The 19457-nt window shown below is 39.3% G+C and overlaps 1 protein-coding gene across 1 annotated transcript; it reads left to right on the top strand.

The window, feature by feature from the left end:
- Positions 1-2685: 2685 nt before the first annotated feature.
- LOC309687942 (uncharacterized protein) lies at positions 2686-17774 on the top strand. The gene is made up of 15 exons (XM_082503268.1): positions 2686-2798; positions 3579-3687; positions 3978-4140; positions 5896-6088; positions 6854-6950; positions 7039-7100; positions 7366-7480; positions 7715-7776; positions 8343-8445; positions 10172-10236; positions 11322-13308; positions 13390-13449; positions 15944-16024; positions 16612-16677; positions 16993-17774. The coding sequence occupies exons 2-15, from the start codon at positions 3585-3587 to the stop codon at positions 17217-17219; spliced, it is 3384 nt and encodes a 1127-aa protein (XP_082359394.1). The 5' UTR covers positions 2686-2798; positions 3579-3584; the 3' UTR covers positions 17220-17774.
- The last annotated feature ends 1683 nt before the right edge of the window (positions 17775-19457 follow it).

Below are 19457 nucleotides of genomic sequence, written 5' to 3'. Positions count from 1 at the left end.
TTAGGGGTGCAACGATACACAAAATTCACGGTTCGGTTTGGTTCAATACTTTGGTGTCACGGTTCAATATTTTTTCGATACAAAAAAAATGTTCATGCCTTTTTAATTTGTCATTTATTAAATTTTCACGGCACATTCCGCACCACATCTCTGTGCGTTCATCATTTGTTTGAAGCCAGCTCACCTCCTGCAACTACTTTTCTGAGAATACGTGCTTCTTTTGAGGTTCGGACTCCTGACATTTCTTTGGAGGTGGAGGAAAACCAAAGTAATTGCTTAAAGGAGCTTCTTCAACATCTTTAAGAGTTCTAAACAAATGTCTGTCCTCCTCCTGAAAATCTTATGTACACAAACACGCGTTGCAACTTCTTATCTTGTGCGCGTTTTTTATTTTGACAGCGAATGCGCACCTGCGGACTACTTATGTGCAGCCCTGGTTATTTAGCTCGTCATATTGCAGCCACAGAAATTCTTTTGTCCATGAAACCATAAGGCTGCACTTTCTTTTTGCCTTATAGTCTGATTTGTCATAACTTTTCCGTTTTGTGGTAAGCTTTTCTTTGGCTGTCACTTCTTCACCCTGACCTGTCTTATTTGGCTCAGCAGAACTAAAATATATATCCTGCTGCTTTTACACACGCACTCACATAACGCTCAGCGATTCTCTGCGCGATCAACCTCTCACATGTTTAAGCTTGCTGCGGGAGATTTCACTTGTCATGTTTGCATAGTAAGCTAACGATTGATAAGACGATGTCAGAGGAATTGGTGCACAAATTATCATCACTCACCAATCAGTGCTGTCGCTCTCTATACACAGTTCGCGCGATTGCAAAGTGAAAGCAAAAAACAAGCGCAAATTCAAACGCGATTTCAATATGTCACATATTGACAGTGGCTCACCGATGCCAATGACATAATTACCCAGCTACATTTCCGAAAGAATGCAAAAGCATTGACATATATTTTTCCTTCCTACGATAGGCCGACGGGCAGGGAAGAGATAGATTTTGGTAGCCTGGAAAAATCGCTAGCCCAACATCCTGGGGCTAGCGATTTTGCGAGCCCTGTATCTGATTGAGGAATCACTCATCTTTGGAAAAGAGAGTTTATTACAGAGAAATGGCTCTTTCCAAAATAAAAGCTATACTATACGCTTCTTCTGGGCTATATTCTCAGCAGCATATTAAACATATCAGGTCCCCATAAGGAGAATCATGTGCTAACGGCTGTCTAAATGACTCGGGTAAAGTTTGTAGCATGCGTGCTTGTTGTTTTTGTCTGCTTCCACTTGTCTTTGCACTAGGATGATGTCGGTGTAAATGTGCAGTCATATTCGTTGTGTTCCCACTAGTGCTGTCAGCGTAAATCTCGTTGAAATGACGTTAACGCCACAACACGGATCCACTGAGCGCTCAACACAGACAGCATCGTCAGAAGAAAAGTTGATAAAATACATTAAAAATTTTGTATTGTTCGATACATATGTGTACCGAACCGAAAGCACTGTATCGAACGGTTCAATAGCGATACGAGTATCGTTGCACCCCTAATATATATATATATATAAATTCCCCTCCTGCTCCTGCGGGTGGTCTATCCTTGAGCTTGAGGGAGCTGCAGCATCTTAGCTGTTCCTAGGACTGCGCTCTTCTGGATGTTGTTCCTGGGATCTACTGGAGACATTCGCCTAGCTCTTCTCTGAGCCCTTGGTCCTTTTCAAGTGTCTCCTGTTCCTTCTCTCTGATGTTGTTGTCATTCAGTATACATGTGTATGTATATATGTCCCACTGGCCTTGACTTCATCATCTCGTCTTTCATTGTTTATTGGCATTATTATGGCTTCTCAGTAGTTGCTTCTTTTCTAACTCTGCCACTTCTCTTCCTCACTGTTCTCTAATTATTCGAGTCTTTCGTGGTTTGTTAGCTGAAGCTTGTTAAGTAGAGGGAACTACAAGCTGGCACATTTTATAATGGCTGCCGCCATTTGTTAGTGGAAGATCTTGAGGATGATGATGATGCTGATGATGTGTGTGTGTGTGTGTGTGTGTGTGTGTGTGTGTGTTTGTTTTTCGTTTTAGGAGGACAATTTTCAAGACAAATCAAAGAGCTATGAGGACCCTCTGTTACAGGAGGACATTTTGCTGTCCTCATAAAATTGACCTTTTAAAATGGTTTCTGGGCATGTTTTAATACCCAAAAAGTGTTTTTCTCAAAAGTCTTTGTAAACCAAAAACTTGACATATGTTGTATATTTGTGTGTCCGCCACTGCCCCCTGTCGGTTGGAGTTGTCCCTGCATGCCGCACACACAAGCGCGGGAAATTATACACGAGCGCGGGACATTATACACATGGCGCGAAATTGGAAGCTGCGCATGCGCATTTTAACATTACCCATTTAGACCATTGATATTTACATCAATGATTTAGACTGACTGATTGGGCGCTTCTTATTCATCCATCAATTTTGGCAGAGTTTTGACACGCTTTGGAGAAAAGGTAAGAAGGTAATTATAAAACTTTTAAAAGACGGGCGTTCTGACAGACACAGTGCTTCAGAGTAGGCACAGCCGTGGTGAGGCGGCAGGTGAGGGAACGACGAGGTACGGTGGAAAGCATACGGCGGAGAGCGCACCGCGGGGACCGGACCACAACGAGGTGAGGACGGCGGAGCGGGCCGGAGCGGGCCGGAGCACGCGGAACGGTTCACGGAGGTCACAGCAACACGCGGGGCGGGGATTCCCGGACTGTCCCAGGGTTATTTTTACCCTGGCCTAATCTCATCACTTGTTTCAAGGTAAGAAATTACACAAGTGTGTGATGTTTCACTGAGTTTGAAAGAAGGCCTTTTTCACGACAAGATCACTTGTTTAATGTAAAATGGCTGCTACTGCTATTAGATGATCTTTGCCCAAATACCAAGGAAACATTGGAAGGCAAATACAAATAAACTCTTGTAGATTTATGAAATTAAATTGAGACAGTATTGGTGTCACTCTGCACACATTTGTTTATAAAATATTGTAAAAAAAAAAAACATTTGTTTTGCTCTTATAGTTGTGTTGATGAAGCACATGATTCCTGAGAGATCTAAAGCTTAGTTTGACAGACAGGTTTAGGCTAAGTCAGAGTTAGGCTTTAGTTAAATTAGGACATTTAAGTATCTTTAATATCTGCAAGTGCATGCTTTCTGTTAAAACAACTCAGACATCAGCCTTGTCTGTGTCTGTTATGTGAATGTAATGAAAGCATAGAACTCAATTGAAACAGTTTCAGTATCCATGCTATTAGTGAAATAAGAAAAATTGGGTGGAGCATGTCAGAAACTTGACTTAATCAACACAGGTGGAACACAGTCAAGTTAATCTGCACAAATACAGCCTCGCCCCCATCCATTTATCTGTTAATCAGAATCCCTCCAGCACTCATCACCAAACTAAAATAACCTTAAACTAATAATACGCTAACATGGGGGGGGGGGGGGGGGGGTGCTTCTCATTCAGCTTTACTAATGCCCTTGTAAGCATAAAGGCTTGAAGTTTTGATGTTGTTTACATTTTTATCTTGATTTCCTTAGCAAATCATGTCACGGAGAACCACTCCCCTTCAGGATGCCATTAATCACATCCTTGCAAGAAGAGACAAGAATTCAATGTTAGAAATCAAATTTATTAATTCAGTTAAAGGTGAGTGACTTTGACACACTGCAGGCTAGACTGAGGGGTTACACATCACCAGTGGTGACCTGTACAAACATCAATATAAATTAAAATCTAAGGTATTTTAATAATAATTTAGTTATTAGCGAGCCTGGCTATTTATGTTTTCTGCACTTGGACATGTTTTCTTTATTATATATGTAGAATTGAAAAAAAGCACAACATTGCATACTTGCAATTTACAGATATACATATTTAATGAATTGATTATTTGCAGTGCTGCCACGCCTGTGTCTCTAATATGGTTGTCTCTTCAGGTCGTGGCATCTTCACTTTAGCCAATTTCAAACAAGGAGACTTCGTGGTCGAGTATAGAGGGGAGCTTATTGATGCAACTGAAGCTGAACACAGACGTAACCTGTACCCCAGCGCATGTTCAGTCTTCATGTTTGAATTCATATGGAAGCAGAAGACTTTGTGGTAAATTCAAAATGACTGAATGTTTACATTTCTATTGCAAGGTCAGGATTTCTGAAGCAAACCTCTCATATTGCTCTTTAACGAGTCCTTACCTCTAGTACCCGGCCCCGTCAGTCCCCAGAATCTATAGAAGGGGGAGTGACGGACCCGTGGAATAGCAGGATCTCATTCTTACTGAGGCTCCGTCATTTCCCGGTGACCCTGTGGTCCCCGGGAACTCGCAGTACTGGGGACTGACGGGACTCCCACATATGCTGAGGGCCCGTTAGTCCCCGTATTCAGCCTGTGTGTGCCTTCTCTAATACACACTCACGGGCGTAATGTACGGGGTTAGAGGGGTAATAATATAAGCCTACATTTTACAGCTAAGACAGTGTGCTCACGCTGCTGTGAAGATTTAAAATATAATATAGAGATAGAGAAAATAATAAGAGAAAATTCAAATGGCCAGGGCTGAATGAGCGCCCCTGTGTCTGTGCGCATTTGGCACATGTGGACACGGAGACTCGTGCACTGTTATACTGTGTCCAAAACTACTGTATAATATGTACAATGCCAAAATAGTACATGTCAAGTGTTCTCTGTCTGTGAGGTAGGTAGATGGATGGCTTGATGGATAGGTGAAAAACCTTTCAACACAAAAAATAAAGAACATTTCATTAATCATTCAGATAAATTAAATGCATTATACAGAAGACAAATGAAATAACAAAAATATACACTTCAGTAAAGCCACTTTTGTCTAAACTATCATTTATCCTAGTTTTAGTTTTACATTCATTAGTTTTTGAATCAGAGGTGAGTAATTTCAAACAACAAAGATGAAATAAACTGGTCTACCTTGCATTTTTTACACTTTCTGTAACAATTACATTTTTAAAGTATACATTTTAGAGTTTACAAATATTTTAATAAAGACTTTAACCAAGGATTTTCTTTTACAAAGAATTATTTTCCTTAAATTAAACCAAACATATTTACACTAGTTTTAAGATTTAACCAAGGATTTGGGGTAATTGCTTTTAGTATTAATTAACATAAGTGTGGGAAACACTATCTACATAAACAGTTTATTCAAACTTAAACATTTATTTTAATATCAATATAATTTTTTAAACTTAAATGCAGTAACTATTTCCCAAAGCATAAATACATTTCCACAATTGAGCTTCCATAGTTCCCAAACATAAGCAGCAAATATGAGTCCAAGCTTACCGATAGCCCGTCTAACTCAAAGTCTTTCTCAAAGTGGATTGTGCTTGGTTTGCTGTCCTCTCAGCATGTCACGCTCGGGTCAAATGACTGCTGCATGCATTTTAAGGTCTACTAGGCACGCCCGCCCTTGATTGCTCTAATTCAACTCACCTGGCGGAGCAGTGCGCACCAGGCTGCGCTTAGCTGTAGATTGCACAAGGTCTAATCAGCGGCCACGCGCAAGCAGCAGCACAGAGCAGGTAGTGGGCAAGAGGAGGAAGAGAAGAGTAACAGCCACAGCCACACCTACACCTACTAGGTCAGCGCGACAGTACAACAAAACCACGTTTAAGCTCTAAGCACAAGTAGAAGCGCAAACACTTATCTCAGTCAGAAAGCAACGCGTCCTTGACTGATGGACCCTCTTTAACTTATCAACTATGCATTTAACAACTAAACTTGTATTGGATGTTGTGTTTGTGTTGGTGCTTAAAAATTATAGTATAGTTCATAGGCGTGTCACTATAAATGTTTGTTTAATGTATGTTTCCAAATTTGCAGTATTGATGGAGCACTTGAAGATGGGTCATTTGGGCGACTAGTAAACGATGAACACAGGACACCAAATTGCAGAATGAAGTTGATTGAAGCAGAAGGGAAGCCACATCTCTGCCTTTTTGCACTGAAGGAAATTGCGGCAGGAAGTGAAATTACTTATGACTATGGTGGGAAAGAATGGCCCTGGCGGAAAAAGGTGGGTCATTTAAAAAAAAATTTCCCCCTATGAATTGTTGTTTAAAACCTACATATCTAGATGTCACAATTAGGGCTGCAACTAACGATTATTTCAATAATCGATTAGTTGTCGATTAATCGATTAGTTGTTTCAGCCCTAGTCACAATATTTAAATGTCCTCTTGGTGGTATTCAATCTGGTTTAACTAAATCTTGAATTTGTATGACTTTCCCAAGTGATGATTGCAAGCTTATCTGTTTTGTGTCCCCTCCACAAGTGTGTTTTACTGAGTGGCCACACACTGGAGGTGAAACAGTGAAAGCATCAGTTTGAGCTCGGATGTCATTATGAGGCTGATGGCCAGTGTCCTTGTAAACCTTGGGTTTTTCTGTGTCAGACATATACATGCACCTTTTACTCACAGTCACTTTAGCTTCTTAGTATTGTCTTACTTTGGCTTCACTTAACTAGGTAAGGGTTAATCACTCTGTTTCCTTGCAGTTAGGGTGAGAGTTAGAACTGTATTTAACTGAAGGTGAAACAGAAAATGCTTAACTATGTGTGTGTGTCTGACACAGACAAACTCAAGGTATGTGAGAACACTGTCCTGACATCTGAGCTCAAACTGAGTCTTTCATTGTTTCATCTCCAGTGTTTGGCATACTCAGAAAAACACACGGGTTGAGGGGACACTGGTTAGAAAAGACCACTTGTAGTGGATTAAATACATTTCCACTGTAGCTGCCAGATGTTTACAATATTTGTTCTACTTTTCATACCCAGCTAAAGATCGCAAGCATCCCTTCTGGTCAACAGTGTGTTGCAGAGCCTATTGCCCATGACGTGGAGCACCATGTGATCTCTACAGACTCATTCACAGGTGAGTCCCTGCTTGAGTAAGCACTACCTGTTAAACCCTGGGGTCTTGCAAAGCACTATGTCTCCATGTCTTGTGTTCTCTTCTACAGACAGAGAATTAAGAGCAGAGTGTCAGTCATCTAGACCTACAGCAGACAACTCTGAACATGAGGTTAGCATGGATTCATCTGTTTACTAAAGATTGTATCAATGTGTAGTTTGGTAAATAGTGTGGTTTGTAAAGATCATGTTTATCAATTGATTACAATTATACTGCATGTGCAGTCTTTAAATCATTGTAAGTACAGGTAGTCATCATTTAACATTGCATTTCCCTCTCAACATCATTTGGGTGTTTTAAGGTTTGACTGAGAGTGTCCCTCTTGATCAGATGGACACTGTACCATTGATGCTTGTTCATCTTTGCATCTTTTTAGGTGCATTCTGTTGGAGGTCAGCGTGGCACTTCTTCTCTGAAAGAGTTAATTGGTGAAGTTGGTGTCCAGTATCAGGAGTTGTCACCCCAAGCGTTCTCAGAAGAACTTACCAGTGGTCAGTTTTGAGTAAATGTTGTTAACTTCTGGCAATGCATGACATGCCTGAAGGTTTGCTGCATGAAAAATGTGCCAGTATTGGGACATTTCTGATGATTCTATAGTGTCTTGATGGATATTTTGAGTAGAATTGTAACAGTCAGGGATGTGAATTGATTGCGTTATGCGTAGATGTGTTTTTTTTGACTTAACGAAAGTCAAGCACTGAATCTCCTTATGTTCCCTTGTACAGAGAGCAAATCGAAAGAGGTGCCACAATCATCCAGAGCTGTGCCTAACGACTCTGCTTGTGAGGTGAGTTGAAATTGACCTTTGTTTTAAAATTGACCAATGGTTAGAAGTGTTATGGTGTTTACATGAAACTCCATTTTGAGTATTTTAGCAAACATCTGGCAGCGGTGGTGGAAATGTCCTCTATTTAGAACAGGAGGTCTTTTCTAACCACAGTGTCCCCTTAACAAGTGTGTTTTACTGAGTGGCCACACACTGGAGGTGAAACAGTGAAAGCATCAGTTTGAGCTCGGATGTCATTATGAGGCTGATGGCCAGTGTCCTTGTAAACCTTGGGTTTTTCTGTGTCAGACATATACATGCACCTTTTACTCACAGTCACTTTAGCTTCTTAGTATTTTACTTTTGCTTCATCTAAATAGATTCCCCTCTCTCTAACTCACAAATCTCAGGAATTGAATAGATATGCTTCACTATTTTATCTAAAAAGTAACTCCTATCTCCCTTTCAATCTCTCCTGAAGGATTGGTAGAAAATATGTAAAATGGTCAAACATTATTTTTAATTCGTCATAAAATATTTGGGTAACAATGTTTTATGTTTCATTTCATGTTTTTAATTTTTTCCAGTGTACAATTCATAGGCTGGTATTTGAATCGGTGAAACTTGACAAATGCGGGATATGCCATTCACCTTTGACAGCTATCAGATGGCACGGTCTAAGATGCAAGCGTAAGTGTATTATTTATCTTGTGTTAATTAATGCATTTTTTCACTATACCATAAGTTACCATGAGTCAGGTCTACATTTTCATATGTAAAGAATAAAAAAAATCACTTCAAAGTTTTATCAATTCAAACCATTGCAATGATACACAGTGTAATGGCAGATACTATCACATATCATGCATTTGAGTTTGTCTGCTTAGTGTGGCAGAGAACAGAGAACATACTGTAATAATGTATATTGCCCTCTTACTCTTTGTTGATTAGACTGTTGAACTTTACAACTTTAAATCTTTGTTTCACTCTTTCAACATCAAGCTCATATAAGCTAAATAAGCATCTCACCGCGCGCAAGGCATGCCGGTCCGGGTCAAGGGTCACGACTACCCAGCGTGCATCGTAAACAGTAAACACTGCCGCGTGTGATAGCGATATTGAATATTTTGAGCGTCCTAAAGTCAATGTTTTAAAAGAATTTGGTACGAAACGGGGATACAGTGCTGCTGGGAAGAGAAAGAAAGAATTCGTGGCCCTCGCTTGGGCGTTTTCACTACAAAAAGCCCCTATAGTTTTAACAAAACAGCAGGAGTGGGAGGCTATGCTACCTTGGATATAAGTCTCTGCTCGAGATCGAGACTGACAGTTGTCAGATGACAATTCCAGATCCCTTAGAGCTGAGGGAAGGTTGGTACAATGAATCAACAGCTGCAAATAAACTTTCACTTTCAAAGCCTCATATTCGGAGCCATCAGCCTCTGTGGTGCCCGGAGACGCTCGTGCGGGGTTTGGCCACTGACGTCTGGCAACCCTGGCACAGCACTTCCCCGTAGGCCTATATCCATGGATGTATTAAAAGAACCAAGCCTATATCTGACGGAGAAGTATAATTCAGCCTTTACATCGTGGGTAGTGGTGTACTCTGACCCGGCCGCGTCGTGCATGCGTACTGACAATGCTGATTTAGCTTATTTGTGATGTTACAATGCAAAAACCACAGTTCCTGATTTGATCTGTTATATAAAGATAAAGCAAAATGCACAAATGTTTAATTATATTTAAGAGAGTATCAACATGTATGAAGTAAACTGCCCTCAAGTCTGTTTGTCATTCTGTAATTACACATATACACACAAACTTGGAAGATGATGTTTGATGATAATAAACCCTTTGAGTAAACATTGCATCAAACTTGCAAACTTCTTACAATGTCAATATAGGAAGCCCAATAAGGTACTGGGTCTGATTAATCCAGACCTATTCCAATAGATCAATCAGGCAATTTGCAATACAAATGCTTGATGGTGTCTCTACACATTTTCAATGACTTTTTAGTAGAAGTCCTTTTCATCTCAATCCTTATTAATTAATGTAGGATAAACATTTTAGCTTTTCTGTTTCTCATTAGATCGTATGTATGTCTGTCTGTCTGTCTGTCTGTCAATTAGTCTGTTTTTAAAATAACAATGTTTTATATCTCAAATCTGATGAAAAAATTTATTATTAGGATGATTCAGTATATCATATTCATAAGTTTAAAATGTGTCTTAAACTTAAAAAAAAAAATCTGCTTTTTATTCTGAATTATGCGTTGGTTTTAAATTCACTTTATGCTTGTTTATATTTAGTGGTCTTCGTGAATATAATTTGTGATGTGTGGGATCGCTACTTTTTAAATTATAACTTAATGAATCATCGGTTGTTGTCTAATGCTGTGGTTTCTTTGTATTTGTAGAATGCCGTTGTGTGTGGCATAAGATCTGCCTCCAGACATCTTCAGAAGACTGGGATATGTCCGACGTAAGTGTACAGTGAAATTCAACCTGGAAAGACTCAGATACGGAGAAAGAATTAGACATGCTTTATTGAACATTAAATATTTGGCGGTCAGACCCCGGCGGGAAAACTGTTGATAAAAGCATTGCTGATTGAAGTAGGAGGTCTTCCCCTGGGGTCTGGACACTGGTGGTGGTATGGAGGCAGGGGGCAAGCATGGGGGTGCAGGGGTGGTGGAGGGATGCGAAAACGCTGAGAGGCCGAGCTATGGGTGAAAGAGCTTAAATGCCCGGATGCTGAATGGAGGCATAGGTGCGAGGGAGCTCCGGATTGGCTGTGCCGGAGTGAGCAGCTGAAGGGAGTTGAGATGATGATGATGATGATGGAGATGATGTGCAGGTGTTTCTCCCAGGTTGAATTTACGCAGGCTTCATTATAATATAGTTAATATTGACGTAGATGCAGTTCGTGAAGATTGCCACATGTTGCTTGCTCTTCCTTTTTCTTTCATCACAAAATTATAAGGATAATCAGTTTTGTAAGTGTTGTCTCAGATAGAGAATTGAAAGCAGAGAGATTTTGGACTGGATAGAGTGTAGAAGTTATGTGAGAGAGGCCAGAAATAAACACATTGTAAAAATATTACTTAGATTTTATTATAATCCTTTGTAAAAAAAAACAAACAAAAAAAAAAACAGTTTCATACAATCTAGTCTCAAAGGTTTTACAAATTTTGATCTGTGGGGGTCATTGTGGGAGGGGCTCCGGGACCAGGTTAGGGCTGGTGTCTTAGTTTTTTTTGTTTTGTGTTTGTTTTTTTTGTTAATGTCATTGTTCAAAAAATATAAATTGGATATTAGAAATGGGACAAATATCAAAAAAGTACTGAATCGATCACAGATTGCAAATTGATCAAGCAGAATCAAAATACTTGCACAAAATACATATCTGCTGCACATTTTCTTCTTTAAATCAGGAGGTATTTCTTAGTACTTTTAAGACATCTAGAGACTTTGGTTTACGTCCCGAGCTCTGTGACGTGAACAATTTAGCATTTATCCTTCCCATGTTTATTTCTGTTATTTAATCTATGCTGTATCTACGAACAGGGTGATGTCTCATCTGATGAAGAATACATCCCAAATTCTGCATCAGATTCAGAAAGCTCAGGAACAGAGTTGTCTATTGAGTTACCTGGACCATCAAAAAACTCCCATGCTGCTAGCATGCCTGATTTATGCGTTACTTTTGCTGAAAAAGAACAGACCATGGATGTTAAGAACAACTTTGAGCACATTTTGAATGATCTTGAAACTACTGATGATCTTCATCCCGACCAAGAACCAGACAGCTCAGAGTCATGCCAGCAGAAAACAAAAGATGCATGTAGCGAAAAGAGTACTGTGGATATTAGCCAAAATGAATCCCCAACCAAGTCAACAAAATTAATCAAAAGCACAGTCAATTTTTGTTTTGTGTGTGGAAAACCTCAAACAAAATTTGCACGTCATCTGGAGACGCATGTAAATGAAAATGCTGAAGTCGCCCAGGTGCTTCAGTTACCCAAATCATCAAAGGACAGAAAAGTTCATCTTGAAAGGTTACGAAACCTTGGTAACTTCAAGCACAACTCTGCTGTTAAAACCACAGGATCAGGTTGTCTTAAAGTGAAAAGGATCTCAAAAAAGAGCAGCAGCAGCGCTGAGACATACGAGTACTGCTTATACTGTAAGGGTATGATATCCAGAAAAGAAGTTTCTCGGCATATGAAAAGATGTGCTTTAAGACCAGAGAATAATGCTGAAGAGAAGCTGAAAGATAGAGTCTTTGGTATAGCATCTACTCAATCCACAATGTCTCAGCCAATTTCAAGTGAACTCTACTCAGTACTGGGCAAGATGCACAAGGATGATGTGTCTAGTGCAATAAGGAATGATCATTATATTATGCAGTTGGCTCAGTCTCTTTTTAATAAGCATGGAAGTGACAGATCAAAGCATGAGTATATAAGACAGAAAGTAAGGGAACTTGGGAGATTACTTGTGACTTTGCGTCACACAACAAGAATCCATAATATGGAAGAGGCAATAAAACCAGCCAACTTCTTTATTCTTACTAATGCTGTCAAGAGAGTTTCAGGTTTTGATACTGAAACCAGCACATTCAAAGCCCCAAGTTTGGCCCTGAAGCTTGGACATTCTCTCAGAAAAATAAGTGATATTATCATGTGTCGTGCTCTCATGGAAGAGGATCAAGAGGCGATCGATTCAATCAGGAGGTTTCACACACTTCATGAAACAAAGTGGTCTGAATTAGTTTCCCATTCAGCCTTATCAAACCTGAGTGAGGCAAAATACAACAAGGTCGACAGCCTTCCACTGACCAGAGATGTTCAGAAGCTGCAGTTATATCTTGGTCAGCAAGTGGAATCAGCTAGGGAGAAACTAGGTGATAACCCAACAGCAGGAACTTATGCAGCACTAGCAAAGGTGATCCTTTGTCAAGTGATTTTGTTCAATAGGAGGAGGGAAGGTGAAGTAGCACGTATGACTGTCAAAAATTTTGAAGATCGTGACATGTCCAAACTAAACGATGACATCAGCTCTGGGCTTACAGAAGTTGAGAAAAGGCTTTGCCAACAGTTTGCCAGAGTGGAACTGAAGGGGAAAAAAGGACGAAAGGTGGCTGTGATCCTGACTTCTGATATGACCGATAACCTGTCACTCCTCGTTAGTAAGAGGAAAGAGTGCGGGGTATCTGAAAACAATATGTACCTTTTCGCCATTCCTTGTAGTGATGGTCACTACAGAGGGCAGTTTGGTCAGTTTGCAGATGCTTGCGGAGCTGAACATCCTCAGAACCTCAGATCAACTAACCTTCGCAAACAGATTGCCACGATAAGCCAAGTCATGAACTTGAAAGATAATGAACTAGACCAGCTGGCCGATTTCCTCGGCCATGACATTAGGGTCCATAGAGAATACTATCGACTGCCCCAATCAACAATTCAGCTGGCTAAGATCTCCAAGTTGCTCATGGCCATGGAGAAGGGAACTGTGAAGGATATTCAAGGAAAAACTCTGGATGAAATTGGTGGTATGCATGGTTTATATGTTGTTAAATCGGCTTGGTGTTTGTGAATATGGTTGGTCTAATAACATTTTTTCAATTTTATAGATGACATAGATGGGATGGCTACTGGATCACAGCAACTCCCTGATGCTTCCACATTGCGAGGTACTGAAATTATTGTATTCTGTGTTATAGACTTTGTAGTTGTATTGATAAAATATTTAAAATTTACATTTTTATATATTTAGATAATGTTATTGCAGTTCTGTTTGTACTTTGCTGTGTAAGTATTTGCTATTTTGCATGTTCTCCCACTGTAGCTTGCTATCGCCAGTGTGTGAATGTGTGTGTGAATGGGTGAATGACTGAATGTAGTGTAAAGCGCTTTGGGGTCCTATGGACTAGAAAAAGCGCTATACAAATGCAGGCCATTTATACAAATGCAGGCCATTTACTTAGAAATCATGGAGGGATCTGAAATTTTCAGCGTTGGTACATGTCCACTGTGAGAGACAGAATCTAAAAGAAAATTCCGGAAATCACAATGTATGATTTTATTAAAATATTTTTGTATATTACTGCTTAAAATAAGTATTTGAACACTTGCTTATCATGCAGATTTCTGACCCTCAAAGACCTGTTATTCTGCTTTTAAACAGTCCAACTACACTCTGCTCATGATTCTAATTTAGCAGCACCTGTTTGATGCCGTTAGCTTTCATAAAGACACATGTGCACCCCACAATCTGTCAAAAGTGTTGCAGCAACATGAGTAAAACCAAAGAGCTGTCCAACGACACAAGAGACAAAACTTTAGACCTTCACAAAGCTGGAAAGGGCTCCAGAGCCACTGCCAAGCAGCTCGGTGCGCGACAGTGCGCGTGCACGCATGTGCGTGTGCGCGATGGAGCGCGTGCAGGTGACTGTGTGTACCCTCTGCAAGACTCCTGCAGGCGCCCCTGAATGGAAGAGGCTAATGTCTTCCTCGGACTGGAGCCCCACGTAAGATCTCAGCTCGTGGGGTGTCAGTGATCCTAAGAAAGGTGAAGAATCAGCGCAGAACTACACGGGACGAGCTGGTCAATGACCTGAAGAGAGCTGGGACCACCGTTGGCAAGGCTACTATCAGTAATACACTGAGACGTCATGGTTTAAAATCATTCATCACACTGAAGGTTCCCCTTCTTAAGCCAACCCATGTCCAGGCCCGTCTGAAGTTTGCCAGGGACCATCTGGATGATCCAGAGTCATGGGAGAAAGTCCTGTGGTCCGATGAGACCAAAATAAAACTTTTTGGTCTAAACTCCATTGTTGGGGTTTGGAGGAAGAAGAAGGATGAGTCTCATCCCAATAATACCATCCTACAGTGAAGCATGAGGGTGGAAACATCATGCTCTGGGCTGTTTTTCTGCACGGGGGACAGGACCACTGCACTGTATTAAGGAGAAGATAAACAGGGACATGGATTGTGAGATTTTGGGCCAAAACGTCCTTCCCTCAGTCAGAGCATTGAAGATGGGTTCTGGCTGGGTCTTTCAACAAGACAAAGACCTGAAGCACTCAGCCAGGAAAACCAAGGAGTGGCTCCGTAAGAGGCATTTCAAGGTTCTGGAGTGGCCTCACTAGTCTCCAGACCTCAGTCCAATAGAAAATCTGTGGATGGAGTTAAAAGTCTGTGTTGGCCCAAAACATGACAGATCTACAGAAGATCTGTGTGGAGGAGTGGGTCAAAAGACCTTCTGCAATGTGTGCAAACCTGGTGAAGAACTACAGGAACTGTTTGGCTGCTGTAATTGTTAACAAAGGCAATATTAATATAGTTTGACTCAAGTGTTCAAATACTTATTTTACAAAGAAATATACAAAAAACTTGTTATAAAATCATACAATGTGATTTCCGGAATTTTATTTTAGATTATGTCTCTCACAGTGGACATGTAGCTATGATGAAAAGTTCAGACCCTTCCATGATTTCTAAGTGGGAGAACTCGCAAAATAGCAGGGTGTTCAAATACTCATTTTCCTCATTCATATATATATATATATATATATATATATATATATATACATACATACATACATACATACACACATACATATATATATATATATATATATATATATATATATATATATATATATATATATATATATACACATACATACATATATATATATATATATATATATATATATATATATATATATATATATATATATATATATATATATATATATATATATATATATACACATACATACATATATATATATATACACATACATACATATATATATATATACACATACATACATATATATATATATACACATACATACATATATATATATATATATATATATATATATATATATATATATATATATATATATATATATATATATATATATATATATATATATATGTATATATATATATATATATGTATATATATATATATGTATATATATATATATGTATGTATGTATGTATGTATGTATGTATGTATATATATATATATACATACATACATACATACATACATACATACATACATATACATATATATATATACACACATACATACACATACATACATATGTATGTATATATATGTGTGTGTAAATAAAATAAAAAATTTTTTTATTTTTTTGCTAGAAAAATCTATCAATGACAATGAAGAAATATTAACTTCTGTGACTTCTGATTTGCCTCACTTCTCCGAGACTGCAGCTCAAGGTACATTTTCAATGCTGTACTCAAAGTTTGCCCAACATATCTTAGGTAATGAGCTGGGATCTGTGAGTTAGTCCTGTTCAGAGACAAATCCAGTGAAATGTGCAGTAACGTATTTTAACAGCGCACATCACGTATGATAAAGATGCTCTCTTGTTTCATTAATGCCACTTGCATCTCTGTTTTTCATTGCATTAAAAATGAAATCAGACTTTACTATTAACACTACTATGCTGATTACGATAACCTGGGATTGTGAATAGAACAATATTACTAACCATCAGTACATTTTTACATGGTCGATTGTTAGTTGTTCCATTCCTAATTGTGACACTAATGCTTTATGACTAGTATTTTGATGCTTCATCAGTTTTGGCCAAGCAAAATTTGGCCTGTGCAAAATCTACATCATTTCCCAGTAAACTTATTACCCAAGGTATTGTTGACTTCATCCAGTTCAGCAGCATTGCCATGTGTATAGTTAGTATAATAGAACTGGCTGTCACTGTCCCCTCTGTGCCCATGGTGTTTGATTGGTAGGCAGAAAGCCTCTTTAAGCCCATACATTTATACTGTGCAATATTTTTTAGATGACCAGGGGAATGATGCCTGTGTGACTTCTGGTTCACCTCCTGTCCCTGACTCAGTTACTAAAGGTATGATATAAATCAGATGCCATGTCCATCACTAGGCACTATGTGCAGTCAACACCAACATCATGTGGTTAGACATTATATAACATATAAAGAAGCTGAATGTATTTTGTGCTTACCAAGCAGTGTGATGAACTATCATGTTAATGAAAACAATCAAACTTTAAATTTTATCAGGTCTACAGTCTATTTATTATCACACACAATTTGTTTAGACAAGTACCAGCTTGTTTTCACAGTTTTGAACACCATCTCTACCTACAAGTGCATCTCACATGATCTTTTTAAACTTCAAATTTGTTTTGTTTTATTGAACAGGTTTATGTGTTTCATCAAGGCGGTGTGTGAAGAGACCATGGTCTGAGGAGGAGATAGGAGCGGTGATGAAACATATGAAGCCTTTTATTGAAAACGGTATCACTGTCACCAACCAGCAGTGTCTGAAGTGCAAAGAAAAGGAACAACCTATCTTGGAGACGAGATCTATTCAAAACATTCGAGATTTTGTGCGCAACAGAGGACTGGCCTTTAAAAAAAATAAATAAATGTTAAACACTAAATGCACTTTTTGACAGTCTGAGCCTTTACCTTTCTGGGCCTGATTTCAAGGTTAGTGTTCTCCGTTCAAAAAGTATGTAGTTGACTTCACTGTGCTCACAGGCAGTGTTTTGTTTTGATGTGTGGTTAGCCTGAGTCTTTTAATGCCAGGATTCACTTTTATTTTCCTTCAATAATTGTTACAATGCTGTCCTTTTAAGGAATTGATTATTGAGTTGGTTATATTAAATATAATTCAGTAATTCAACAAATGTGTTGTGTGTTGATATAAGTCTTATGTATAAGTCATGGTGTCAGCCCGACTCACCCCTGGTGTGCAAAGGTGCTGTTTTATTGGTCAGCCACTCAGTGCCAGTTTCTTCAGGACAATGAAAAACTCTATAATACATAGTTTGTTCTAGTTGATGCAAGCACTGTTGTGTTATGGTCACCGGTTCGATCCCTGGGCTCTCTGTCCTGGTCGTTGTGTCCTTGGGCAAGACACTTTACCCTACTTGCCTACTGGTGTTGGCCAGAGGGGCCGATGGCGCGATATGGCAGCCTGGCCTCTGTCAGTCTGTCCCAGGGCAGCTGTGGCTACAACTGTAGCTGCCTCCACCAGTGTATGAATGTGAGAGTGAATGAATAGTGGAATTGTAAAGCGCTTTGGGTGCCTAGAAAAGCGCTATATAAATCCAATCCATTATTATTATTATTATTATTATTATTATTATTATTATTATTATTATGCTTCTAGTTGTTTTAATGACACTTTGACCACCTGTTAGTAGATCACAACAGATATGATCTGTGGTGTTTTATGTAAGCTTGTATGTCAGATTGTAATGCTCATCAGAGAAAACCAAAATATAGTCTTTTTATTATTTTTTAATTTATTCATCCATCCATCCATCTTCAACCGCTTATCCGAGGCCAGGTCGCAGGGGCAGCAGCCTAAGCAAATTTATTCAATTTTACTATAATGATGTATCAGTCACAGTCTTATAATACACGTTCTTTTCTAAGAAGGTTATACTTAGTGCATGTGTGAGTATATGTACAGTGAACTGGCTTTACACACCATGTGTCCTTTTAAACCAGATTAACTCAGTGTGTGTGTGTACAGTGAACTGGCTTTACACACCATGTGTCCTTTTAAACCAGATTTACTCACTGTGTGTGTGTACAGTAGACTGGCTTTACACACCATGTGTCCCTTCAGAACAGACTATACTTTGTGTATATGTATGATGACATCACTGACCTTGTACACCAGACTGTCCTTATAGACCGAGCTACAGAAAAGTCTCTACAAACCACCAGAATGTCTGAAAAAATAGCCTTTTTTATATCTCAGTTGAGCAAAGAAAATGTTTAAATTTTAAGTTGTGTATAGGTTTGCTGATTTTTTTCATGATTTTTGATATGCATATTGTAGCTCTAGCACCTCTGGAACCCGGTGTCCCCATAGCCCTATGTCCAGTCTGATTTGCCAAAAATTTCAGAAATTGTCCCTCTAACCCAAGAAACGGGTATGTGTGTGTGTGTGTGTGTGTGTGTGTGTACATGTTTAGACATTTTTGTGAGGACAGATAATTGGCATGGTATTATGCTTGTGGGGACCAACCGTCACTTATGAGGACCAAATGCGAGTTTGAAGACATTTTTGAGGCTCGAAATGTGGTTTTAGTGTCATATCCTCACTAAGATTTGACACACACTGTCTTGTTGGTGAGATGGATCAGCGAGTGTGCTTGTGGGACTTGAAGTAAAGAGCGATGGATGGATGACTCGATGGACGTAACAGAGTGTTTCTTTGAGTCCACAGTGCATGCTTGTTTCCAAACAAGCCCACACTGTCAGGGCTGACGTAAAGAACTCACACACAGATTCAGAAATCAGCCAAAACAATCTTTATGTACAAAGCACCACGTTAACTATGTACAAAGTCAGGTGGGAAGGTCAGTGCTCCAGGGATCCACAGCATGTGGGGAAAACACACACTCTACACTCGCTCCACAATCCTCGTTCCACTCCTTCCTACACTGGCTCCACTCCTGTTCTCCAATACACTCTACGCAAACTGGTTACACTTCTCAGCTCACATTCACGCTACGGCAAGAAAAACCTCAGGAACACGTTCAGGGAAGTCTAGAAAGACGGAATAATTACAACTAGGAAATCACTGGGAACTCAAGAGATTGCTACGGCCAGGGTTACACTAACGTGAGTCAATACAGCGTCCA

Source organism: Aulonocara stuartgranti (assembly GCF_965226115.1).
Source record: "Aulonocara stuartgranti genome assembly, chromosome: 2".
Classification (NCBI taxonomy): domain Eukaryota; kingdom Metazoa; phylum Chordata; class Actinopteri; order Cichliformes; family Cichlidae; genus Aulonocara; species Aulonocara stuartgranti.
This window is presented reverse-complemented; position numbering and strand designations above follow the sequence as displayed.